This window comes from Bos mutus, chromosome 2, assembly GCF_027580195.1.
Source record: "Bos mutus isolate GX-2022 chromosome 2, NWIPB_WYAK_1.1, whole genome shotgun sequence".
NCBI lineage: Eukaryota > Metazoa > Chordata > Mammalia > Artiodactyla > Bovidae > Bos > Bos mutus.
In genome coordinates, this window is record NC_091618.1 from 11,151,245 (window position 1) to 11,178,743 (window position 27,499).

Below are 27,499 nucleotides of genomic sequence, written 5' to 3' on the forward strand. Positions count from 1 at the left end.
TTCTTTAGGGTGTTCCCTGGTGGCCTAATGGTTAAGATTCCAGGCTTTCACTGCTATGGTCTGGGTTCAATTCATGGTCAAGGAACTGAGATCCCACAGACTGCAGGGCACGGCCAAAAAAAAAACTTTATCCTTTATTCTGAAATTATGGATCTTCTTAATTCTTTGGTGTTAAAAGACCTTTTTTTTTCATGAAGGGGTTATGCTAATGAGTGGTTTACTGAATATCCAGGCTTAGTTGAGGGAATTCTCTTGTGGTCTAGTGATTAGGGCTCCATGCTTCCACTGCTGGGGACCTGGGTTCAATCCCTGGTCAGGGAACTAAGATCTCAAAAGCAATGCAGCATGGCCAAAAAACCCTTAGTTGAAAATAATTAAAATGTAAAGATTAACAACCTGAGATTGATTGAGAATGTCTTTTTAATAATGTTGGTCCATGAAACACAAACATTTGGAAATCAGTATTTAGACATTGGTGTGTCTACTAACAGGCATGATAGAATTAGGACTAAGGACTGATTAGGAGTATTGGGACTAAGGAAGGACCTCCATCAATAACTGATGAAGGGAATTGTAACCCCTCCAGTGAACATTTTGCGTCTTTCCCGTGCCAAATGCCATTATCACAGTGTGTGTACCAGAAGTCCTTTCCTTTTCAGGTAAATGTTTCCCTTAAATCACTAAAGGTAACTTACTTTATCAATTCAGTTGTTAAAATACTCAGATTTGATCTTGTCAGGGTTGGATTTTGTTGTAGATGGAATAGCTAACCACTGTTTTTAGCCATTTCCAGCAACTGAACAGCAACAATTTTTAGCCAGCCAGCAAAAATCCAATCTACCAGAATATATCTCTTTCATTGATCCTAAAATTTCCATTTTTTGAATCCTTTTTTATAAGTATATGTAGTATTTTTCTAGAAATACCTTTTAAAATTTTACTTATGAAGAATAACATTAAAACATCATATTAGCTAGACTTTTACTTTGAATGCTGCCAATGGAATGGGATTTAAACCAATTAAATTTTTTTATTTTAGGGAAACTTGAGGTGTTGCTGTCTAGGTAAGACATATAAAACCTTTGTAAACAATTGGTAGGACCAAAGTGAGGGGTTTGGGTCGAGGGTCGGAGGTTGGTGACCAAGAAAACTACTGTTTAGAAAGTTAAAAAAGAGAGAGAGAGAGAACTGCTGTTTAATTATTTTGCCAGGTTGACCTTTTGTGATGTGATGATCCACTTCTTAAAAGCCATTTGGAGTTCTGAAAGGGACTTCGCTCAATCGACACCTGAGACGTGTGGGCTTGGGGGGTCACATAAGGATATATACTGCCATGGTACAGGGAGGGGCCTCTCATCTAATAAACATGTGTTGAGGACCACTGTGTGCCAGCCACTGTGCCCCACCCTGTGAATATGCTGATGGAGACAAGGGACGCCCTGTCGTCAAGGAGCCCGTGTGTACTGAAAAGTGGAGATGGCAGATTGGATGTAAAGGACAGGAAGAGGTGTGGGTACTAGTGAAAAACAAAGTCAGGGGAATCCAGAGGATGGAACCTCATAAGAATGAGTCCTGGGAACTAGCTGAGTCCTTAGCAGTTTGTAGTATGATCTTGGGCAAGCCACCTAACTTTTGGGGCCACAGTTTTTCCTTCTGTAAGATGGTAAAGATGATCTGTTGTATAAGAATATGAAGTGTTGTTAGACAAAAGAACTTATTAGCCACATTTTTTTTTGTTGTTTCTTTTTGTATTAACTTTATCTACACCAAGATCAAGTCATAAAAAGTTGTTATGTCTGCTATTAAAAAAGTAAGAAATTTCTCATTAGAGTATTAAGGTGGTGGTCATCTTACACCTCTATATGTCTGTTGGACCTTCTACATATTTAAATATTAATTGTTTGCTTCACGATGAGGTAGAGAATGGCAAAGCCATAAAATGGTATAATTAGCACGGAAGATGAAGACAACTCAGCTCTAATTCTAGGTCCTGGGCTGGCCCCTCAAAGCACTGTAAAACCATCTTAAATTGAGGTACTGCTTTCTCTTTTCCAGCTGAATTGTCCCAAGCAATAAACAGTGGTACGTTGTTATCAAAGCCATCCCCACCTTTACCACCGAAGAGAGGCATTCCATCAGCCTTGGTACCCACCTCAGAGTCTGCTGCTGCCACCACCGCCACAAAAGCACCAAGCGATCAGAGAGAGAAGAGCGCGTGCTCTGTGGGCTCTGAACCCCTGCTGACTCCCTCCTCCTCCCCACTGCCTGCTCATATACCTCCAGAACCCCCTCAGTCCCCTCCATTCCCTGCTAAGACTTTCCAAGTTGTGCCAGAAATTGAGTTTCCACCTTCCTTAGACCTACCGCAGGAGATTCCCCAGCAGGAAAGCCAGAAAAGGGAAGTACCCAAGAGGATGTTGGACCACAGCTTCGGGGAGCCCCAGGTACCCCCTAGGCTGCCCCCAGTCCCGCTGCACATCCGAATCCAGCAGGCCCTAACCAGCCCACTTCCCATGACTCCTCCCTTGGAGGGCTCTCATAGAGCTCATTCGTTGCTCTTCGAGAACAGCGACAACTTTTCTGAGGACAGCAGTACCCTGGGTCGGACCAGGTCACTTCCCATCACTATTGAAATGCTAAAAGTGTGAGTGCCTTTCAAGCTTGCTTCTTGTTCCCTCTTTACTCTAGCTAGCCTTTCTTGGAAAAAATTACTTATAGAGAAAATGTGAACAAACTTAAGAAGAGTACTCAACAAATAAGACACGTTCTTGAATTTGGACTTTTACCCTGCTCATTTCTATAACATTGTTTCCATAGCAGAAATTTCCATGATACAGAAATTACAAATTTCTCTACTTCAAAATTAAAACCACTGTGCATTTTTATGTCTTATAGAGGAAGCAGTGTAACGTGGTGCTTCAGAACATTGACCTTGGAGTAAGCTGGCTCTGGGTTCACATCCCAGCTCTGCCTCTTACTACTAGCTTACAGTAGTGTGTGTCACTTGACCTTCCTGCTCTTTAGTTGTGCAGCCTGTAAACAGGAATAATACCGACCTCATAAGCTTGTGAGAATGCAGTTAGACAAGTCTGAAAGCTCGAGTGCCTGGCATATGATCTTGGTAGAGAGGGCAGGGAGAAACCTAAAGAAAAAGAAGGGAGCTCTGAAAAATGGTTCAGTATTCCAGCTCTGTAGACTGGAACTGCTCATCTTTTCTCTAGTTCATCTGTCTCCACTCAGTAGTTATTCCTACTTTGTCCGTCTTTTTAAAATTCAGACAAATTGTGACTGAAGGGTAACATTTCTTGGCAAGCTGGAAATTTGTCTTACTAAAAGAATTGTTGTAGAGCTGTTTCAGTATCCTCCTTTTTATTTGTTCTGCCATAATTTCTTGTACTTCCTGGTCTTACTTATTTCATATCCTGGAAAGAGACAGTTTAGGAATTTGAAGTAGGTTACGTCATAGTTTATGCCTCCAGAATGTAAAGGGGAAAAGTTAGTTTTCATCTTTACTTCTCTTTGCTTCCTTGGTTTGAGAAGTGGGTTCAGTATTTTTATTGAGTGTCTTCCCTGAGCCAAGTACTATGTCAGATGCTATGTAGTCTTCTCATTTAGTCACACCAAAGCAGACTTGCATCTTATATATAGGTCATCAAGGCCCTGTGTGCCAGACACTAGTGCATTCTAGAATTTGTCTATTTCATTCTCACAACAAGCCAACAGGTAGGTATCATCCCCATTTACAGAAAAATTTGGTCACTTAAAATCTAGTAAATAAGTTGTAGCTCTGGGATTTGAGCCCAGAGCCCTTCAGATTAATAGCTGCTAAAAAGTTTCTTAGCAAGATTGTAAAAAAATAAGGAAAAAAACTATAAATTATTTCATTCATCAACTTTTTCAGTTATTTAATACTTTGACTTGCAAATCAATTACTCTTTATGTCTCTGAAAGGGAAATGTAATTATGTTAATTTGTTAGTCCAGACGATGAAGAAGAGGAGGAGCAAAGCCACATATTTGCATTCGATGAAGACGTAGCATCTACCTCAGTCATTCCTAAACTACCGCAGTGTCTGCAGGAGGAAGAAGAAGGGAAAGAGAGTGACTCTGATTCAGAAGGTCCCATTCAGTACCGAGATGAAGAGGACGAAGATGAAAGCCATCATAGTAAGAAGGGGAGAGAAAGAGAAGGAGAAGGCTCTCGTACAGATACAGCTGTGTGTGGTCTTAGCAAGCGTAAGATGCATGGATGCAGACCCCCTCTCCCACCCAGGCGTCTGGCTGACTGCTGTTGGAAGCCTCTGGGAAAGACACTTGTCCTTGCTGTTCCCGTCATACAAGCCAGTCAGAGGGAGCCCAATAGGTTGAGTCAATCAGGTTTTATGTGTTTAGTTTTGATTTAAAAAATGTTTATCTTGATGGTATTAAAGAATGTGGAGTAAAGGGAAGTTAGTGTTTGGGCTTTGTGGAAAAGACAGAAGTGATACTCTCCTTCAGCCTTATAAACTTAACTATGTTCATGGGGCAAAGGAAAAAATATATATGTTCATATGTACCCATCTGCGAATAATAGAATCCTGATTCCTGAAAATGGAAAGCAATTTTAGGAGGAGGAGAACCATCTGAGGTGTGTTAGTTCGAATGCCTTTCTGTTGTAATTCAGAGGCTGTCCCCTGCTTAGATGATCCCTCTTAGAACAACTCTTACTAAGAAGAAAATGTAGAGAGAGAACTGGTAGAAGGGAAAAGGTAGAGTTAACCCATGTCCATCTGCTGCAAAGATTTTTAGATATCTTCAGCTTTACCCCCACCTCTATGTTAGGTAACTCATTGGAGGCCAACTAGAAAGCTGGGATTCTGATAATGTTTGTTCAGATTCTTACCTAGCTCCAGGTAAGGTTGAGCCTGAAGCTTCTACATGTTTTTCTTTCTCTTGTGCAAAGGTGCTCTGGCCAACAAAGTGAAGAGGAAAGATACGCTGGCCATGAAGTTGAACCACAAACCTAGTGAACCAGAAATGAACATGAATTCTTGGCCTCGAAAAAGCAAAGAGGAGTGGAATGAAATCCGGCACCAGATTGGGAACACACTGATCAGGTAGGCCTTTTCTTAGAATATATTGATCTGATTTGATTATGCCAGTATATGTGGGCTTCCCTGATTTCTCAGTTGGTAAAGAACCTGCCTGCAATGCAGGTAACCCCGTTCGATTCCTGAGCGGGGAAGATCCCCTGGAGAAGGACTGGGCTACCCACTCCAGTATTCTTGGACTTCCCTTGTGGCTTAGCTGGTAAAGAATCCGCCTGCAACCCAGGTTACCTGGGAGACCTGGGTTCCATCCCTGGGTTGAGAAGACCCCCTGGAGAAGGGAAAGGCTAACCAATCCAGTATTCTGGCCTGGAGAATGTCTTAGAGACTTACTTGGTGGTGGAGCATTCATATATCCTTTTTTAAAAAATTTTAGAAACAGTTTTTTTAAAAAGTTAGTTTAAAAAAAAAGCATAGTTAAAAAAAAGTACATGTTGTACACAGATGGGTATCTTCAATGAATCTGGAAATTAAGGAACTAGATAGCTCTCAGAGCTTTACACCATAAGATAGACATGCTGTTGTTGTTGTTTAGTCACTGAGTCATGTCTGACTCTTTTTTGACCTCGTGGATTGTAGCCTGCCAGACTTCTCTGTCCATGGGATTTCCCAGGCAAGAATACTGGAGTGGGTTGCTGTTTCCTTCTCCAACGGATCTTCCTGACTTGGGTGGAATCCACATCTTCTGCATTGACAGGTGGATTCTTTACCACTCAGCCACTAGGGAAGCCCCAAAAACACATAAGTGTGTTTGTTTTTTTTTTAAATTTTAGTTTCTAAGAATTCAGGTGGTTCCTAGGACAGCAAGGCTTTTCTGGCATTTATCCTGTTGCTCAGCCCTGAGGTCCAAGCCCAGTTAAATATCACACCCACAATTTCCATTGTATCTATTTCACATGTTCCATGTAACTGCCTCCTTTCAAAGTGTTAGTATTAATATATTTTTCAAGTCACTAGAACCAAAAGCATAGAGAAACTGAATGCAAGCCAGCTTCCTGCATATGTACTACAAGTAGAGCCCAGGTATACAGACAAGTTTGCCCACCTCAGATGTTTCTCTAGGTAGAGTAAGGAAAAGGAAGGTGGAACTCTTGGCATAGTCCTTAAAAATAATTAAATAAGGATGCCTGTTCATTAAAATATATTCTCCTCTCCTACCTCAGACACCAGGCTCTGCTGTTGGCCAAGATGGCAATCTTAATGCAGACCTGTGGCTCTCTGAGTATTACCAGGAGGTCATCAAGATTAGGAATTAGTTAAAAATGGGGATTTTTTTCTTTTTAATTTTATTGAGATATATTTGGCATACAGCACTGTATAAGTTTAACATATAGAGCATAATGATTTGACTTACATACATCATAAAATGATTATCACAATAAGTTTAATGAAATCCATCATCTCCTATAGATATACAATAAAAGAAACAGGAAATATATTTTTTCCTTGTGATGAGAACTCTTAGGACTTACTCTCTTAATGACTTTGATATATATAACATAGATATTAATTATATTAATCACATTCTATATTACCTCCCTAGTATTTATTTTATAACTGAAAGTTTACACCTTTTGACCACCTTCATCCAGTTTCCTGTCTCCCACCCCCTGCCTCTGGTAACCACAAATCTGATCTCTTTTTCCATGAATTTATTTGGTTTTTGGAGTATAGTTGACCTACAATACTATGTTAGTTCCTGGTACACAGGTTTAATATTTCTATACATTGCAAAATGCTCACCACAATGAATCTAGTTACCATCTGTCTCGATACAAAGATATTACATTATTATTGACTATATTCCTGACACATTGTACATTTTATCCAAAAATGGCAATCTTTGATAATAGATTCCTTTTTGCTTTATTACACAGATAGTTGCTCATCATTGAGTATCTTTTCCCAGGTCATAATAGTCTTAGAAGAGCTTGTTGAACATTGGCCATGAATAGTCTGAAATTGAAATGCAGAAATATGAGAGATTAACATTTATAATAACAATTTACAATACCATAAAAAAACCTTTAAATATTGTGGATAAACCTGATGAAAGATTATGTAAGACCTGTGCATTGTAAAATATAAAATAATGGTAAAGAAAGTAAAGAAAACCTAAATATATGGAGAGAAATAACATTTTCATGGATCACAAGTCTCAGTATTATCAAGACATCAGATTTAATGCAGTTCCAATCAAAATGCCCCTTAGTGGACTTTAACTGACAAACGGATTCTACAGTTGTCAGAAATATAAAGCAACTATGAAAAAGAACAGGACTGGAGGACTAACACTGTCTTATTTTAAGACATATTATAAAGCTAAAGTTACCTAAACACTATGAAATTGACATAAAGGAGGATGAACAAAGAAATCAATGGAACAGAAGAGAGAGCCCAGGAAGAGACTCACTCATATAGAAGAATATGGTTTAGACAAAATTTTCTTAGATATGATCTCAAAGCATGATTCTTAAGAGAAAAACACTGATAAATTGCACTTCATCAAAATTTTTTGTTCTCTGAAAGATACTTTTTCCACATGCCTCAGGGGAATTAAGCCCGTGCGACACAGCTACAGAGCCCACAAACCCTAGAGCCCGTGCTCCAAACAAGAGAAGCCACAACACGAGAAGTCTGCACGCCGCAACTAGAGAGTAGTCCCCTCTCACCACAACTAGAGAAGCCCACGTGCAGCAACAAAGACCCAGCTCAGCCCAAAACAATAATTTTTTAAAAAATTTAGAAACAGAAATAAAGGTGGGGGAAGCAGAAGACTTTAAAAGACACATTATGAAAAAAGATACACAGATGACAAGAATATGGAAAGATGTTCAACATCATTAATCATTTGTTGTTGTCTGGTCACCCAGTTGTGTCCGACTCTGTGACCCCATGGACTACAGCACACCAGGCTTCCCTGTCCTCTGCCATCTTCTGGACTTTGCTCAGACTCTCATCCATTGAGTCAGTGATGCCATCCAACCATCCCATCCTGTGTCAGCCCCTGCTCCTCCTGCCTTCAGTCTTTCCCAGCGTCAGGGTCTTTTCCAATGAGTCAGCTCTTCATATCAGGTGGCCAAAGTATTGGAGCTTCAGCTTTAGCATTACTCCTTCCAGTGAATATTCAGGAATATTCAGGAATATTGATTTCCTTTAGGATGGACTGGATTGATCTCCTTGCAGCTCAAGGGACTCTCAAGACTCCACTCCAGGGACCTCCCTGGTGGTCAGTCACTAAAATTCTATGCTCCCAGAGCAGGGGGCCTGGGTTTGATCCCTGGTCAGGGAACTAGATCTCAAATGCCACAATTAAGACCAAGTACAGCCAAATAAATGAAAATGCTAAAAAAAAAATGTCTTCTACAGCACCACAGTTCAAAAGCATCAGTTCTTCAGTGCTCAGCCTTCTTTATGGTCCAGCTCTCACGTCGATATATGATTACTGGAAAAACCATAGCTTTGACTAGATGGATCTTTGTCAGCAACGTAATGTCTCTGCTTTTTAATATAGTCTCTAGGTTTCTCATAGATTTCCTTCCAAGGAGCAAGCATCTTTTAATTTCATGGCTGCAGTCACCGTCCACAGTGATTTTGGAGCCCAAGAAAATAATATCTGTCAATGTTTCCACTTTTTCCCCTTCTATTTGCCATGAAGTGATGGGACTAGATGCTTTGATCTTAGTTTTTTGAATGTTGAGTTTCAAACCAGCTTTTTCACTCTCCTCTTTCACCCTCATCAAGAGGCTGTTTAGTGCCTCTTCACCTTCTGCCATTAGAATCTTATCATCTGCATATCTGAAGTTGTTGGTATTTCTCCCAACAGTATTGATTCCAGCTTATGATTCATCAAGTCCAGCATTTCATATGATGTACTCTGCATGTAAGTTATATAAGCAGGGTGATAATATACAGCCTTAACGTACTTCTTTCCCAATTTTGAACCAGTCAGTTGTTCCATGTCTGGTTCTCTTGCTTTTTAACTCGCATACTGGTTTTTCAAGAGATAGGTAAGGTAGTCTGGTATTCCCATCTCTAAGAATTTTCCAGTTTGTTGTGATCCACACAAGTCAAAGGCTTTAGCCTAGTCAGTGAAGTAGAAAAGTGAGTGTCAGTCACTCAGTTGTGTTCGATTCTTTGCGACCCCATGGACTGTAGCCCGCCAGGCTCCTCTGTCCATGGGATTCTCTGGGCAAGAATACTGGAGTGGGTTGCCATTTTCTTTCCCAGGGGATCTTCCCGACCAGGGATTAAACCCGGGTCTCCTAGCATTTGAGGCAGAGTCTTTACCGTCTGAGCCACCAGGGAAGCCCCTGTGAAGAAGAAGTGGATGTTTTTCTGGAACTCCCTTGCTTTTTCTATGGTCCAACAAATGCTGCCAGTTTGAGCTCTGATTCTTCTGCCTCTTCTAAATCCCAGTTCACGTACTGCTGAAGCCTAGCATGAAGGATTTTGAGCATAATGTGAAATGGAAAGGAATGATGGAATACTACAGAGCAGTAAATACGAATGAACTACTAATAATGCCTTTGCTTATATGGATCTCAGTAATTATCCTGAGTGAAAAAAAACTAGACAAAAAGAGTGCATACTGTATGGTTTTATATAAAATTTTAGAAAATGGAAACTATACATAAAACAAGTCATTGTTTGCCTGGAGGCAGGGAGGTAGTGATTACAAAGGAAATGAGACTTTGTCAGGAAGGTCATAGTAGGTAGAATTGTACCTCCCAAAATGAATCCTAATCTCTGGTACGTATGGTACATACGTGCTGTGTTGTGTCCGACTCTTTACAACACCATGGACTGTAGCCCACCAGGCTCTCCTGTCCATGGGATTTTCCAAGCAAGAGTACTGGAGTGGGTTGCCATTTCATCCTCTAGAAGATCTTCCCAACCCAGAGATCAAACCCATGCCTCCCCTGACTCCTTCATTGCAGATGAATTCTTTACCACTGCACCGCCTGGAAAGATGGTACCTATGAATGTGACCTTATTTGGATAGGGGGTCTGTGTAGATATAATCAATTTAAGATGAAGTCATACTGGATTTTCTTGGGCTCCAAAATCACTGTGGATGGTGATTGCAGCCATGAAATTAAAAGATGCTTGCTCTTTGGAAGGAAAGCTATGACAAACCTAGACAGCACATTAAAAAGCAGAGACATCACTTTGCTGACAACAAAGTGTCCGTATAGTCAAAGCTATGGTTTTACCAGCAATCACTTACAAATATAAGAGTGCAACCATAAAGAAGGCTGAGCACTGAAGAATGGATGATTTTGAACTGTGGTGCTGGAGAAGACTCTTGAGAGTCTCTTGGGCTGCAAGATCAAACCAGGTCAATCCTATAGGAAATCAACCCTGAATATTCATTGGAAGGACTGCCGCTGAAGCTGAAGCTCCAGTACATTGGTCATCTGACGCGAAGAGCCAACTCACAGGAAAAGACCCTGATGCTAGGAAAGATTGAAGGCCCGAGAAAGGGGCAACAGAGGATGAAATGGATAGATAGCATCACCAACTCAGTGGACATGAATCTGGGCAAACTCTGGGAAGAAAGTGAAATACAGCGGAGCCTGGCATGCTGCAGTCCATGGGGTTGCAAGCAGTTGGACATGACTTAGCGAGTGAAAAATAACGACATACTAGATTAGTTAGGGTAGGCTCTAGTCCAGTGACTGGTGTCCTCATAAGGGGAGGGAAATTGGGACGCAGAGACTCAGACACACATAGGGCGAATGCTAGGTGACTAAGGCAGAAACTAGGCTGACGCATCTAAAAGCCGAAGAACACAGAAGCCGGGAGAGAGGCAGGAACAAGTTCTCCCTCAGAAACTTCGGAAGGAACCAGCCTTACCAACGCCTGGATTCTGGACTCTGGCCTCCAGAACTGTGGGAGAATAAATATTTCCCTGGTAGCTCAGACGGTTAAGCGTCTGTGTACAATATGGGAGACCTGGGTTCGATCCGTGGGTCAGGAAGTTCCCTAGAGAAGGAAATGGCAATCCACTCCAGTACTATTGCCTGGAAAATCCCATGGACAGAGGAGCCTGGTAGGCTACAGTCCATGGGGTCGCAAAGAGTCGGACACGACTGAGCGATCTTCTTCATAAGCCATCCACTTTGTGGTAACTTGTTACAGCAGCCCTGGAAATCATTCCAAGGATGATGGATGTGTTCCTTCCCTTGATTGTAGTGATGATTTTACAGGTACATACATATGTCAGAATATCAAATCATGCAATTGATTGTATGTCATTTATACCTTAGTAAAGCTGTGGTGGTGTGTTTTTTAATGAATGTTGAAAAAAGATGGTCTTGTTCAGAGAGACAAGAAAAACTTTGAAATACATATAATTGTAAATTGTATATAAAATGGTCCTGGGAGTTTTCCATGCAACTAAAGAGTTACTAGCACATAATTAGATACTGTTGAGAATTATACATTAAGAGTAAGAATTGAAGAACTTTCTGTTTCTAGAAGTGACAAGTTTTCATTGGTGAATAACATCTCAGATCTGGGAATGAAATAAGAAACTTCATCAATATTTCCGAGAGGACCAAAATTGAAATCATAGGTTTTACAGAATATAACTCCAAAAGAGACAAGTTTAAATTCCAGTGGTTCCTAAACCACTGGTTTAAAAATCAAAAGAAGGACTTCCCTGGTGGACCAGTTGATCAGAATCTTCCTGCCAGTGCAGGGTACAGGGAATTCTAAGCCCATGGGCCACACCTACTGAGCCTTGCTTCCTAGAGCCCATACTCCCCAACAAGAGAAACCGCCGCAGTGAGAAGCCCCTGCCACCGCAGCTAGAGAAGGCCTGCCCGCAGCAATGAAGACCCAGCACAGGCAAAAACAAATAATAAAAAGTAGTGCTTCAAAATAAAAATTTAAAAAAGAGAGGGGCTTCCCTGGTGATCCAATGGTTAAGACTCCATGCTCCCAATGCAAGGGATACAGGTTCGAGCCCTGGTTGGGGACCTAAAATCCCACATGCTACAAGGCATGGCCAAAAAGTAAAAGTTTAAATAAATAAGTAAAATGAGGGGAATCAGAGTCATATGGGAAGCATTACAAATATTTATATATGTGTATGTACACACATACTCATAAAATCTCAGTCCTCAAAATCAGAATCTTTATTAATATCTTTGAGGATCTGTGTTAACCCATATGCTGAAGGAGCAGATCTGTTTGGGAGTCACAAAAGCAGTCCAAATGTTCATTTTACACATGAGTACACTCAGAGTCTAACTAAGCTTTTCTGTGGTGACAGAACTTGTTGGCACCAAAGCTAGTCTCCTGTTTGCTGGTATAGTCCCTTTTTACATTGTAATATATGTATTAACACTTTCAGTGTGAAAAATGTTTCATAAACAAAAACTGAAAATTTTTTGATTTCTTTCTAGTGTAGGGGCTAACATAAACTAAGACCAAAACAGATCTGTATAAACAGGGTTGGGTGACTTAACATAGACAAAACTCCTGTTCATCTCCTTTTTAGACGACTGAGTCAGAGACCAACACCGGAAGAACTAGAGCAACGGAACATACTACAACGTGAGTCCAGATGTGGGAACGAAGCTGTGTAGATTTTCTTTGTGTATTTCTGACTTTAATATACATAACAGAAAAGCATTTTTCAACAAGGGCCGAGCAGAGTATTCCAGCCAAGGAAGGAGTATTCTTAATTTTTCCCCCTGAAGGAACGTAGTTCCCCAAGCTTCCTTTACAGAAAATCATTATGATATTGTTTTGTGTACTGGAATGCTCCAGAAAACTGTATTTTAATAGTCTCATAGTATCCTGCACCTACCTTGGGCATTTGGCCGACCCAGTGTTTGACTACACCAGTTGACAAGAAAATTGTCTTGAGCCCACAGTTAGTATTTATTCTGACTCGGAGCCTGTGAGAATTATCTGTGTGTAATCACTGAAAAGTTTGATATGCTGATTGCCATTCTGAAGTAATATTCTTTGTTTCTGACTATCAACTGTAGCTAAAAATGAAGCTGATCGTCAGGCAGAAAAACGAGAAATTAAACGTCGGCTCACTAGAAAGGTACGCTCCCCAGGTGTTCAGTCTCAGTCTGTGTCTGGTGTGTGAATGGCCTGTTTGACTGGAAAGAAATGAATTTGACTTGAATTGCCATAGGTTTCTGTGAAAACAGAACACATGATGAAAATATAGAAAACAATACAGCATTACAAGAACTTTTTTTTTTTTTTAACTATTTAAAGAAAGCCTGGCACATGAAGGTGTTCAGTAAATATTTGCACACGTTTGACCTTTTCTTTAGTAGACCTGGAATTTTGGTATCAACTAAAACCTGCGGGAGTATGGACACAGTAACAGGAAGAGTGTGTAGTGCTTGTTTTTCCAAGGCAAACCTTATATTCTAATGAGAGAAACAACTGAATTGACCCTTAGTTACACCTGAAAAGTGTGAAAAACCAAGTACGATTTTCTCATTGGTCCCAAATCAGTTAGGGTAGAATCATTTCTGTTGCAGGCTTGTTTAGCCCTTAAACTCTGGGAGTAAGCCATTTTTCCTTTGCCTCCCTCATTATTAGTTGGTAATTACCTCCTGTAGATTCTTAGAATTGGTCTGCGTTCTGTAGATATTTTTTAAAATGTACGGGAATCCCCAGGAAAGCGAGGAAACTAGACATCTCCTCCTGATTTTTCCTACTTCTCCCCTTCCCCAGGACCAGACGAATTATCCTTGGTAGATTGCGGGTGGCTAAAGGCCATCATAGGATTTAAAGGCTTCAGATTGAGCAGGTTAACTCATTGTTCACCCTTAAATCTTAATTTGTTACAGAATCTGGTGTCTTGGGCATTACTCACGTTGACAGGAAATTCACCCTTAATGTCCCTCATTAATAGATACTGCTTTCATATTCAGTGGATTCACCTTCTAGTGTCTTAGATGTGAATTTGTAGCCTGGACCCTTTTGCTGCCCAACATGTGGTCCACGGACCAGCAGCACTGGCATCACCTGGGATTTGTAAGAGCTACAGAATCTCAGGCCCCACTCCAAATCTGCTTAGTCAGAATCTACACTTTAACCATATCCCCAAATGGTTTGTATGCCTGTTAAAGTTTGAGAAGCACTGGTTATACTGGTTTAATAGCAATTCTTCGTTCTCAATCTTGGCTGTGCATCATGGAGTTAAACAAATTCCTGATACTCAGCATCTGAGGATGGACCCAGAGATCAGTCGTGTTTAAAGGTCCCAAGGTGATTCTGTTGTGCAGTGAAAGTTGAAGCTCTGGATTAAAGGCAGTTTGAATGCATGATTGATGCCTGAGTCCTGGCATAGTGAACTGAGGGCCTCCATTTCTTTCAGCTCAGTCAAAGGCCAACTGTGGCTGAACTACTTGCCAGGAAGATTCTGAGGTTTAATGAATACGTGGAAGTGACAGATGCTCACGATTATGACCGGCGAGCTGACAAACCTTGGACCAAACTGACCCCTGCTGACAAGGTATCTGTCATTTGTCTGTCTCTCTTTATTTGAAGGACACAAGACATCAACTAGAACGGGGAACCATAAACAAAATGTCTACTTCTTGTATAATGTGAAATATCTAATTATGATACAAAATACCAAGAAGTACAAACTAAAACATGGACATCGTCACCAAAACTTACAGAAGAGAAAATCCCTGCTGTATTGCAGGGTACAAAAAGCTGCAAGGAAATAAAGCATATTTTTTAACGGGAGTTATGTTTCATTGGAGGGAGTTTGGGTGGTATATTTTAGTAATTACTCATATTTCACTTTAATAACAGGGAAAGCATTTTTACATGCTTGGGAAACTGTAAAAGCTACAGTCTCTCTTTTGAGCTCTTCAAGGGTTTTGATTTAACTGGAGATTTCAGGTTTATTATGAGACAGAGGTTGTCAGGAAGGCAATGTGCATCAGGCTCAGAGCCACACACAGAACTCTGTGTTCACCTGACTTCTTCCCTCTCTCTGGGTTGCCTGGTCAGAGTTAAGCACAGTAGAGATCAGATGACAAAGCACGCTGTTGCTGTTGTAGCAGACAGAAGATGCTGAAACATTTTTGTTTCTACTCTACAGGCTGCCATAAGGAAAGAATTAAATGAGTTTAAAAGCTCAGAGATGGAAGTTCATGAGGAGAGTAAACATTTTACACGGTAAGACCTAAATACTGGAAGCTAAGTAGAACTCCACCAAAAAGCAAATGAGGCAGAGTTGTTCAGCTTGAAAGGATTCTAAAGACATAGTTAAAAGAACAACACTCGGTGTTAACTGCACAAAGACTATATTAAGAGAAAGAGACGAGAACTAAGAGGCATAGTTCATGCCTTATGGAGTATGGCATTTTATGTATTTTATATCTTACTTGTTACTTGCAGTTAACATACCAGGTGTGTTCATATCCCCATTTTATTAATGAGGAAATAAGACTCAAAAGGGTTAAGTAAGGTGCTTGACTTGCACAACCAGGATGTGGGAAAAGCAATGAATGACTAAAAGCAGTTGGGTGCTCTCTTTTCTGCACCTCACTGTCCCAGGTTATGGATACGGAATGGTTGCTAAGCTGGAAAGGAACCTGCCCCCTCTGGTTTCAGTCCTTTTTAGCACAGTTGATCTTACCAGTTTAGTGTATAAACATCATGGAAAAAGCCACAAAGCACCCAAGAAGCATTCTGATTTGGAATTACTGTTGTGATTAAGGCCCCAGCCCACACCTAAAGACTCAGGTAGCCACAAATGGAATCTGTAGAAGTATCTAGGTGACTCTCAAAACACTTATAAGAAGAGGCTAAATGAAAGAAGGTATGAAAAAAAAAAAAAGAAAGAAAGAAGGTATGATGACAATTACAGTTTGCTGTAAAAAGAAGGAACAAGCAAAGTTGGAAGACAAAATATTAAACATTTTTCAATAAAAATACAGAACAAATGGTTATTTTAACTACATAATTTTTTTGTACTGAACTATGACAAAATTAGAGAAGGCAGCTTCTTTGAACAACAGTTGTGCCATTCAGGGCACTGTAATATGACCTCAATAACAAGCCGTACTTGTCAGTAAGGAGATTATAGTCTAAGCTGGGAAAAGATGTGTATACCACTCTGTACAGTCAATATGATAAATGCCTTAGCCATTCTGAGGGCTGAAACTGTCGGGTTTCATGTCCCACCTCCACCATTTCCTGCCTGTGTCAGTATTCAGTTCAGTTCTTCAGTCACTCAGTTGTGTCAGACGCTGCGACCCTGTAAACCTCAGCATGCCAGGCCTCCCTGTCCATCACCAGCTCCCGGAGTTCACCCAAACCCATGTCCATTCAGTTGGTGATGCCATCCAACCATCTCAACCTCTGTCATCCCCCTCTCCTCCTGCCCTCAATCTTTCCCAGCATCAGGGTCTTTTCAAATAAGTCAACTCTTTGCATCAGGTGGCCGAAGTATTGGAGTTTCAGCTTCAACATCAGTCCTACCAATGAACACCCAGGACTGATCTCCTTTAGATGGACTGGTTGGATCTCCTTGCAGTCCAAGGGACTCTCAAGAGTCTTCTCCAACACCACAGTTCAAAAGCATCAATTCTTCAGGGCTCAGCTTTCTTTATAGTCCAACTCTCACATGCATACATGACCACTGGAAAAACCATAGCCTTGACTAGACGGACCTTTGTTGGCAAAGTAATGTCTCTGCTTTTCAATATGCTGTCTAGGTTGAACATAACTTTCCTTCCAAGGAGTAAGCGTCTTTTAATTTCATGGCTGCAGTCACCATCTGCAGTGATTTTGCAGCCCCAAAACATAAAGTCAGCCACTGTTTCCACCGTTTCCCCATCTATTTGCCATGAAGTGATGGGACCAGACGCCATGATCTTCGTTTTCTGAATGTTGAGCTTTAAGCCAACTTTTTCACTCTCTTCTTTCACTTTCATCAAGAGGCTCTTTAGTTCTTTATTTTCTGCCAAAAGGGTGGTGTTATCTGCATATCTGAGGTTATTGATATTTCTCCTGGCAATCTTGATTCCAGCTTGTGCTTCTTCCAGCCCGGCGTTTTTCATGATGTATTCTGCATATAAGTTAAATAAGCAGGGTGACAATATACAACCTTGACGTACTCCTTTTCCTCTTTGGAACCAGTCTGTTGTTCCATGTCCAGTTCTAACTGTTGCTTCCTGACCTTCATACAGGTTTCTCAAGAGGCAGGTCAGGTGGTCTGGTATTCCTATCTCTTTCAGAATTTTCCACAGTTTATTGTGATCCACACAGTCAAAGGCTTTGGCATAGTCAATAAAGCAGAAGTAGATGTTTTTCTGGCTCTCTTTTGCTTTTTCAGTGATCGAGCGGATGTTGGCAATTTGATCTCTGGTCCTCTGCCTTTTCTTAAACCAGCTAGAACATCTGGAAGTTCACAGTTCACGTATTGCTGAAGCCTGGCTTGGGGAATTTTGAGCATTACTTTACTAGTGTGTGAGATGAGTGCAATTGTACTGTAGTTTGAGCATTCTTTGGCATTGGAATGAAAACTGACCTTTTCCAGTCCTGTGGCCACTGTTGAGTTTTCCAAATTGGCTGGCATATTGAGTGTAGCACTTTCACAGCATCATATTTCAGGATTTTAAATAGCTCACTGGAATTCCATCACCTCCACTAGCTTTGCTTGTAGTGATGCTTTCTAAGGCCCACTTGACTTCACATTCCAGGATGTCTGGCTCTAGGTGAATGATCACACCATCGTGATTATCTGGGTTGTGAAGATCTTTTTTGTACAGTTCTTCTGTGTATTCTTGCCATCTCTTCTTAATATCTTCTGCTTCTGTTAGATCCATACCATTTCTGTCCTTTATTGAGCCCATCTTTGCATGAAATGTTCCCTTGGTATCTCTGGTTTTCTTGAAGAGATCTCTAGTCTTTCCCATTCTATTGTTCTCTCTCTTTGCATTGATTGTTGAGGAAGGCTTTCTTATCTCTCCTTGCTATTCTTTGGAACTCTGCATTCAAATGGGTATATCTTTCCTTTTCTCCTTTGCTTTTCGCTTCTCTTCCTTTCACAGCTATTTGTAAGGCCTCCCCAGACAGCCATTTTCCTTTTTTGCATTTCTTTTCCTTGGGGATGGTCTTGATCCCTGTCTCCTGTACAGTGTCACGAACCTCTGTCCATAGTTCATCAGGCACTCTATCTATCAGATCTAGTCCCTTAAATCTGTTTCTCACTTCCACTGTATAATCATAAGGGATTTGGTTTAGGTCATACCTGAATGGTCTAGTGGTTTTCCTACTTTCTTCAATTTAAGTCTGAATTTGGCAATAAGGAGTTCATGATCTGAGCCACAGTCAGCTCCTGGTCTTGTTTTTGCTGACTGTATAGAGCTTCTCCATCTTTGGCTGCGAAGAATATAATCAATCTGATTTTGGTGTCGACCATCTGGTGATGTCCATGTGTAGAGTCTTCTCTTGTGTTGTTGGAAGAGGGTGTTTGCTATGACCAGTACGTTCTCTGGGCAGAACTCTATTAGCCTTTGCCCTGCTTCATTGTGTACTCCAAGGCCAAATTTGCCTGTTACTCCAGGTGTTTCTTGACTTCCTACTTTTGCATTTCAGTTCCCTATAGTGAAAAGGACATCTTTTTTGGGTGTTAGTTCTAGAAGGTCTTGTCAGTATTAGCTATTTTTAGTAGTAATAAAGTACCATAGTGAGCAACAGTACAAGAAAGTCATAAAGAAAATGATGTTTAGGCTACATCTTACATTATGTAAAATAATTTATTTGCACGAGAAGGAAGGAAGGGGACTTCCCTGGTGGTCCAGTTGTTAAGGATCCACCTGCCAATGTAGGGGATACAGGTTCGATCCCCGGTCTGGGAAGATTCTATGTTCTACCAGGGCAACCAAGCCTGGTGCCACAGCCACCAAGCCCAAGCTCTTAAAGCTTGTGTTCTGCAATAATAGAAGGCACTGCAGTGAGAAGCCCCCCGCTCACCACAACTAGAGAAAGCCCATGCACAGCAATGAAGTCGTAGCCCCACCATAAATGTTTTATTAAAAAGAAGGAAGGAAGGAAGATGGTAAGCAAACCTGCCAGCTATAGTGGGACTTCGAGAGGCAGGAAAATGTGTGCTCTTTGTAACAGAACATGGAGCTGGAGCAGAGGACAGATGGGGGCAGCATGGTAAAGCTGAAACTAGCAAGATGGGTTACGGTCAGGTTCTGGAGAGCTTTGGCTCTTAGGTGAGGATGTTGGAACCTCTGGGGATCATGTATTTGCGAACAAACCCTGGTGGAAGTTTGGAAGGGGATTTGGAAGAATGAAGAGACCAGCAGCAAGGAGACCAGTTAGGAAGCAACTGAAATAGACTAAGCATGCTGCTAGTGCAAACCAGGGAAGATAAATTTGAAAGACATTTCATGCATAGAATCAACCAGAGTTGGCACTCTGTTGATTCCAGGGACAAATTAAAGGAAGTAATTGAAATGACTCTTTGATTTCTAACATGATTTTTGAGGACTGGTTAGTCTATAAGGAATTCAGTGAACAGTTTAGGACATTTATTCAGTAAATATTTATTCAGCACCCACTACATGATAGATACAGTGCTAGGTGCTTGGGATATAGCAGAGAATAAGGTAAAGTCCCTGTCCTTAAGGAGCTTTTGTTCTAAAAGAAGAAAACAGACAGTGAACAAACTAGAAAGTCAATTATATATGTTGAGCCTATGACACATTGAAGGGAGCTGCCTAGAAAACAGTTGGCTATTCAGCCTAGAGTCCAGGGAGGAAAAGAAGATATAAAGATTCAAATTTATGAGAAAAGATAGTGGTTCTTAAGGAGAAAAGTGCTTTATATTTAAATGATGGACGGAAGAAAATGAATCTGGAAAGCAGATTGAGGAAAAGCAATTGAAAAAGAAGGAAAACTAGGGAAAACATAGTGTTACAGAAGTCAAAAGAAGTTTCAAGAAGAAAAGAAGATGGTCAGGAGTATCAGATGCTACAGAAATGTCAGGTAGGGTTAGAGTGGAGGAGAGGCAGTTTTTTTTTGTTTTTTGTTTTTCAATTAGAACATAGCATTTCTTTATTTTTAAGATAATACAGTTGACCTGTGAACAATGCAGAAGTTGGGGTGCCCACAACCCTCTAAGCAGTTCAGTTGAAAATCCACATATGATTTATAGCTGCCCTCCCTATATGTGGCTCCTCTGTATCCATGGTTCCATTTCCTATACATCCAATTCAATCATACAGTTCTGTGGTATTTACTACTGAAAAAAATGTACATAAAATTGGACTTGTGCAGTTGTTGGACCCTGTTGTTCAAGAGTCAACTGTCATAGCAAAGTAGTCTGCAACATCTGGTAACCTGGCTCTTTCTGATCATTTCTTTTAGCTACCACCGTCCGTGATGCTGAAGTTTGAGAGAGGATCTAACAACCCCCCAACACAGGGCTGCTTCAGTGTGCAGAGAGGCACGGAGGGAGCTTCAGCACTTCCCAGCACAGCCAGAATTGAGTCCTTTGGGCTACAGTTCTGGAGTGAACAGCACTTCGATGAATGTAGCATTTCACTGGAATGGATTCTCACGTGCTGCCTTGGGCAAAACTGAACACTTTGTCAGTGCTTTTGAACCTTGTAATGATGCAGCATACCTGAGGCGTCTTCCCTCACCAGCCTCAATGTTCTGGGTCACGTGCAGGTTCCAAGTTTTATTGGCTGAACCTCACCCACGATGACTGCCTGTGCTAAGGCACAGTTTGCACCATTGGCCTTACCAGCCCTGTCCTATTGTGAGACCCACCTGTATAGATGCTAAATTCTAGCCATCACATCCAGTTGGTGATGGGGGAAACCTGCTGGAGGCCCCCAACCTTCTAGGAAATGGGGCCCCCATCTTCAGGGAGAAGCCTTCATTTCCCACTGGCATGTCAGCTAAAAGCCCTGCACTGTACTTTTTGTAATACAGCAATACAGTCCTCTTCAGGCAACCCAGCCCGGGAGAAGCTCAGGATCTGACATGTTCTTCTTTTGGCACAAATTATTCTGATTTGTATTTTTTTAAAAAATTGTGAAGAAATGATGGGAGCTTAACAGTTTTCCTATCTGTTAAACAGTCTTGAGCTGCAACTAGATTCCAAGTTGGGAAAATGAGACAGCATATATGTTTTCTATATATAAAAACAAAACCAAAAAGGGCCTTTACATTAAGGCCAACTTGGCAGAAAACTGACTCATGGCTCAAGTTGTTTAGACTGTTGTATTTTTGTTGTACCAGATGATAACTCTAAATCATTCTAACCAACAGATGCATTCTCTCCCCTACAGCAGGAGCACTGCGGGAGCACTCGTGTGCTGTCAGCCCCCACGGTTCCAGCCAGAATCACTGCAAGGTCCTGGGGGTGTGGGGACTAGACAGAAAAAGGTCCTTGGAGAAGCAGGTGGGAGGGGCGCGACCATGACCCACCGCTCCTCTCTGTTCCTCAGGACTGGTCGCCCTCTCCTGCCGCGCTTCCTCTTAACTCCCAACACTGACCCTCCTGCTCACCCTGTCTGGCAGCTGCCACCTCACTCAGCCCTCCTCTTCCAAGCTGCAGCCAGCGCAGTTGGTGCCTGGGCATTGGCTCAGCCCCCACACCCTTTTATATGTGTAATATATATTAATATGATTTCCTGAAACACACGATTCAGTTGCTTTCTTTGAATTTTTGTTGAAAACCATATGCCTTACTATGTCCCTCTAATTCCTACCCATTCTAAGTGGAAGGGAAAAAAAGTTCCTATTAAACTTTATGAATGTGGCTTTTCCCCCTGAATGTTCAGAAAATCGTGGCTGTTTCATGGATTTCTTCTGACTTCTTCTGCCAGTCCTTGTCCTGTCTCTGCTCTTTCAGTAGATGTTTCTCTGTTCCTCCTTTTGCGTCCATGTAAGGTTTGCTGAAGAATCAGAATATCAGGTCAAAACAAGGCTAAAGTGACCTTAAAAGGTAGTAGCTTCTCTCTGTATGGGGAACAGGGAGGTGTTTGGATTTCTCGGTAACTGTCAAGTGCTTTATGGCTATGGAGATACACTGGGCTTACATCTCCTGCAGCTCCTTGACGTTTGGGATGACTGAGGGAAGATAAAGAGATGATTCTACAAAGTTGTTAGAGGTGTGTATATAAGGTGACCACACATGAAGCGTTAACTTCTAACCTTTCTATCTTGTTGGTTTGGAGACTACTTGGCTTTTGCCAGCATCCTCTGTGGCTTCAGATGACATTTTTCACACCCCATTCACTCCCTTCCTTTCCCTTAATGTGCCAAGCTTGAAACAGGATTTGATTTCCTGAGCTACTTGTTTGCTTCCTGTGTGCCACCAAGGAATCTAATTCATCTTTCATCTCACTCATGTTCTTTTGAAACAAGTTACTTTGGGAGTCAAGTCCTTTCAGGTGTTTATATAAATATATATATATATAAAAGTGGATTTTGTGTTCTCCTTCCATGTAAGTAACAATTCACAATCATAATGTAAAGAAGAAATAGAAGTCTGTTGTATTGTACTTCAAGATGCTTCCCTGATGTACAGAATCTCCTTGTAAAATAAATAATTGCATTGTATATCAGTCTTCCTATCAATATTAATTATTAATGTATTTTAGAATTAAAAAGAACAAATTATATTATTTTGGTATGTAGTATTTCTTTTTTATGTTCTACCTCATTCCAGAAGTTTTAAGGTAGGTTAAAAATGATTCCTCAGAAACTTCTCTGGCAGTCTAATGGTATAGACTTCCATGCTCCCATTGCAGGGGCACAGGTTTGATCCTGCTCAAGGAACTAAGATCCTGCATGCTGCACAGCACAGCTGAAAAGGGGGGGAGGGGAGGTCCCTAAAATATTGCTAGACATCCTAAATGAGAAGTAAATGAGGGAGAAAAGTTATAGTAAGAACATTAAACGCAGCCAGAGATGAAGGTCAGTAATGTTTGTGTCTGTCTGTATAAACTGTAGAAAATGAATAAGCTTCAGAGTTGAAAGCCAACTGTGAACCCCACACTGTGTACCTCTAGGTTTTATTAATCCCACCTAGTCTGGGAGGTAAGTAAAAATACACTCATTTAACCAGTGAAGAACTTCAGAGGTAAAGTTACCTCCCCCAAGTCAAAGCAAATTATATAATCATCCTTTATATATTCAAGGAAAACCAAGTGCATCCTGACCAATTGTCCCTAAAGGGACTTACTGTATATGGACCAGATATAATTAGGCCTTAGGCTGACATCACAAAAATAGGACAATTTGTAGCTCATGTATTCCACTCTGGCAAGCAGCCCAGTTTCAATCCAGATGGCCCCACCAATGACTCACCTTGTACTTTTCACTTCAGAGGCTGGTCTTGTTTAGCATACCACCCTTTACCTAGGGTTAAGAGAAACCATGAGTCAGAACTGCTTGAGTCATTGGGCTCCACCTGCTCCCATATCTTCCTTCTGCTAGCCCTCCAAAGAGACCTCAAACTGCCATTACCTTCTTGAGGTCATGTGTTGTCTCTAGAAGTGTTTGTGCAGCAGTTCACAACTCAATAAAAAATGAGGTTAACAACAACAACAAAAACATGCACCTCATGTGTGGACCTTACTCACTACCTCTACCGCCTACTTTATCAATTATCAGAATTAGAGATCGTAATATGTTCAGCATCCCAAATGTGAAACTTTGGTATTACTATGTTCGGCATTCCAAATCTGAAACTTTGGTATTACTATATTTGCAAGTTCCTCTCTTACCTTGCAGAATTCTCTACCCCAGAAATGTCTCAGTTCCTTTATCTCCTCTTGCCTTATTTACCACTCAAGTTGGGAGCCAGCACAATTTAACGGGACTTTATAACTTCCAATCCATCTTCCAATACTGCCACTAGAGTTACCGTTCTAAAAGGCAAAGACAGTCATAGCAATCCTTTTATTTCAAAACTTATTAGCCCCTAGGACTTCCCTGGTGGTCCAGTGGTTAAGATTCAGCCTGCCAGTGCAAGGGACATGGGTTCAATCCGTGGTCCAGGAAGATTCTGCCTACCTGGGAACAACTAAGCCTGTGTGCCACAACTACTGAAGCCTGAGCACCCTAGAACCTGTGCACCCCAACTAGGGAGTAGCCCCTGCTCACCCAAGTAGAGAAAGCCTGAGCCCAACAATGAAGACCCAGCACAGTCAAAAATTTTTTGTAAATTAAAAAAAACAACCTTACTGCCCCTTAGATACCTACAGGGTAAAATTTAAACTTTGCTTGGACTACAAGATATTTTGTATTCAGCTCTTGACTACTTCTCATGCTCATGAGAAGTCCAGGCAGTTCTTTTGATGTTCCTAATCAAGCTGACCCCTTACCCTTCCTGGGAGACCACAGACCCGCCAGTTCCTCAGCCAAGAATGCTGTCATCATTTGCACTTCACCCTTCTACTATTCTTCTACAACCTTCTGCTAGTCTTCTACTAAGAATCTGCCTGCAATGCAGGAGACCCTAGTTCAATTCCTGGGAAGGGAAGATCTGCTGGAAATGAGATAGGCTACCCACTCCAGTATTCTTGGGCTTCCCTTGTGGCTCAGCCGGTAAGTGAAGTGACGTGAAAACCACTTAGTCATGTCTGACTCTTTGCAACCTCATGGACTATACCATCCATGGAATTCTCCAGGCCAGAATACTGGAGTGGATAGCCTTTCCCTTCTTCAGGGGATCTTCCCAACCCAGGGATCAGACCCAGGTCTCTCGCATTGCAGGCAGATTCTTGAGCAGCTGAACCACAAGGGAAGCCCTCAGCTGGTAAAGAATGGCTCAGATGGTAAAGAATAGGCCTGCAATTCAGGAGACCTGGGTTCAGTCCCTGGGTCGGGAAGATTCCCCAGAGAAGGGAATGCCAACCCACTCCAGTATTCTTGCCTGGAGAATTCCATGGACAGAGGAGCCTGGCGGGCTACAGTCCATGGGGTCTCAAAGAGTTGAACATGACTGAGCGACTTAACACTTTCTTCTACTATTCCTTCAAGTTTTAGCTCAAATTTTAACTCCCCAGGAAAACCCTCTCAGCCTTTAGCCAATTTTTCAATTGCTCTATCCTCAGAATACCGTATTTATGCCATACATCACTTATCAAGTAGTAAGATAATTTGCTGTCATGTCTGTTTCCTCCACTCTTGAGTTCTCAAGGACCGAAAAAGTAGTTCATCTCAATTTCCAGTGTCTAGCACAATGTCTAGCAAATTGTCATATTCACTATGGAAATATTGAACGAGTGATTGAAAGGCAACTGAATACTCATAATATCACCAGAAAAGTAGAATTATTTGTCTTTCTTTCTCTAAACTGCTAGTTCTCAAACCTTTTTGTTTCGTGACCCCTTCATAATTTACAACATTACTCAAAACCCCAAAGAACTGTTGTATCTGTAGGTGATACCTATTGATACTTACTGTACTAAAAACTGAGAAAATTTCAAAATATTTATGATACATTTCAAAATAATAATCCATTATATTAATTGATAATATATTTGTATTAAAAATAACTATTTTTAAAAATAGAGAAGAGTGGCACTGTTTTACAAAGTAATGCTCAAAATTCTCCAAGCTAAGCTTCAACAGTATGTGAACTTCCAGATGTTCAAGCTAGATTTAGAAAAGACAGACAAACCAGAAATCAAATAGCCAACATCCACTGAATTATAGAAAAAGCTAGAGAATTCCAGAAAAAAAAAAAAAAAACCCACCCGCTTTGCTGACTACACTAAACCTTGTGTTGTGGATCACAACAAACTGTGGAAAATTCTTCTAGAGTGGGGTTCCCTGGTGGCTCAGCTGGTAAAGAATTCGCCTGCAATGTGGGAGACCTGGAATCGATCCCTGGGTTGGGAAGATCCCCTAGAAAGGAAAAGGCTACCCACTCCAGTATTCTGGCCTGGAGAATTCCATGAACTCTATAGCCCATGGGATCACAAAGAGTCGGACACGGCTGAGTGATTTTCACTCACTTAACCTGCCTCCTGAGAAATCTGTATGCGGGTCAAGAAAGCAACAGTTAGAACCAGACAGGGAACAACACACTGGTTCCAAACTGAGAAAGGAGTACGTCAAGGATGCATATTGTCATCCTGCTTCTTTAACTTAAATGCAGAGTACATCATAAGAAATGCCAGGCTGGATGAAGCACAAGCTGGAACCAAGATTGCCAGGAGAAATATCAGTAACCTCATATATGCATATGACACCACCCTTATAGCAGAAAGCAGAGGAACTAGAGCCTCTTGATGAAAGTGAAAGAGAGTGAAAAAAGTTGGCTTAAAACTCGACATTGAAAAAACGAAGATCATGGCATCCAGTCCCATCACTTCATAGCAAACAGGTGGAAACAGTGACAGATTTTATTTTCTTGGGCTCCAAAATCAATGCGGATGGTGACTACAGCCATGAAATTAAAAGATGCTTGCTCCTTGTAAGAAAAGCTATGACAAACATAGACGGCATATTAAAAAGCAGAGACATTACCTTGCGGACAAAGGCCCCTCCAGGCAAAGCTATGGTTTTTCCAGTAATCATGTATAGATGTGAGAGTTGGACCATAAAGAAAGCTGACCGCTGAAGAATTGATGCTTTTGGACTGTGGTGTTCCAGAAGACTCTAGCGAGTCCCCTGGACTGCAAGGAGATCAAATCTGTCAATCCTAAAGGAAATCAACCCTGAATATCCATTGGAAGGACTGATGCTGAAGATGAAGTTCCAATACTTTGGCTACCTGATGTGAAGAACTGACTCAATGGGAAAAGACCCTGATGCTGGGAAAGACTGAAGGCAGGAGGAGAAGGGGATGATAGAGGATGAGATGGTTGGATGGCATCATCGATGCGATGGACATAAAACTGAGTAGGCTCCGAGACTTCGTGATGGACAGGGAAGCCTGGTGTCCTGCAGTCCATGGGGTCGCAAAGAGTCGTACACGACTGAGCGACTGACCTACTACTACTAACTATACGCCTGCTGCTGCTAAGTCGCTTCAGTCATGTCCGACTCTGTGCGACCCCAGAGACGACAGCCCACCAGGCTCCCCCGTCCCTGGGATTCTCCAGGCAAGAACACTGGAGTGGGTTGCCATTTCTTTCTCCAATGCATGAAAGTGAAAAGTGAAAGTGAAGTCGCTCAGTCGTGTACGACTCGTAGCGACCCCATGGACTGCAGCCTACCAGGCTCCTCCGTCCGTGGGATTTTCCAGGCAAGAGTACTGGAGTGGGGTGCCATTGCCTTCTCCAAACTATACGCCTAAACACTTAAAAACACGCACTGGCTGTAACCTGCATCCTCCTTCAAGGTACTGCGGGAAGACTCTAGTATCGCGAGATGCCGCTGAGCCAGATTAGGGGCGTTAACCGGCAACGGGTTCCCAGAACC

The 27,499-nt window shown here is 41.5% G+C and overlaps 1 protein-coding gene and 1 long non-coding RNA gene across 14 annotated transcripts in view; one reads left to right on the forward strand and one right to left on the reverse strand.

The window, feature by feature from the left end:
• The window catches only part of PHACTR4 (phosphatase and actin regulator 4), a 109,396-nt gene extending 86,650 nt beyond the window's left edge, over positions 1 to 22,746 (forward strand). For all 12 annotated transcript variants that reach the window (XM_070383930.1, XM_070383940.1, XM_070384034.1 and 9 more), the window contains 8 exons: positions 2,056 to 2,644; positions 3,979 to 4,166; positions 4,942 to 5,095; positions 12,597 to 12,652; positions 13,093 to 13,154; positions 14,448 to 14,585; positions 15,186 to 15,262; positions 20,474 to 22,746. In XM_070383930.1, coding sequence (XP_070240031.1) covers positions 2,056 to 2,644; positions 3,979 to 4,166; positions 4,942 to 5,095; positions 12,597 to 12,652; positions 13,093 to 13,154; positions 14,448 to 14,585; positions 15,186 to 15,262; positions 20,474 to 20,489 — 1,280 coding nt within the window. In that variant the 3' untranslated portion in view covers positions 20,490 to 22,746. The remainder of the gene's footprint in view (positions 1 to 2,055; positions 2,645 to 3,978; positions 4,167 to 4,941; positions 5,096 to 12,596; positions 12,653 to 13,092; positions 13,155 to 14,447; positions 14,586 to 15,185; positions 15,263 to 20,473) is intronic.
• LOC138991008 (uncharacterized) lies at positions 5,114 to 27,421 on the reverse strand. 2 transcript variants are annotated; one of them, XR_011467047.1, is made up of 4 exons: positions 26,603 to 27,421; positions 23,851 to 23,994; positions 23,432 to 23,482; positions 5,114 to 7,042 (listed from the first exon to the last, which is right to left on the reverse strand). It is a non-coding gene; the product is annotated as an uncharacterized lncRNA (long non-coding RNA). The 2 variants fall into 2 exon arrangements; XR_011467049.1 differs by lacking the exon at positions 23,851 to 23,994.
• Between the last annotated feature and the right edge of the window lie 78 nt (positions 27,422 to 27,499).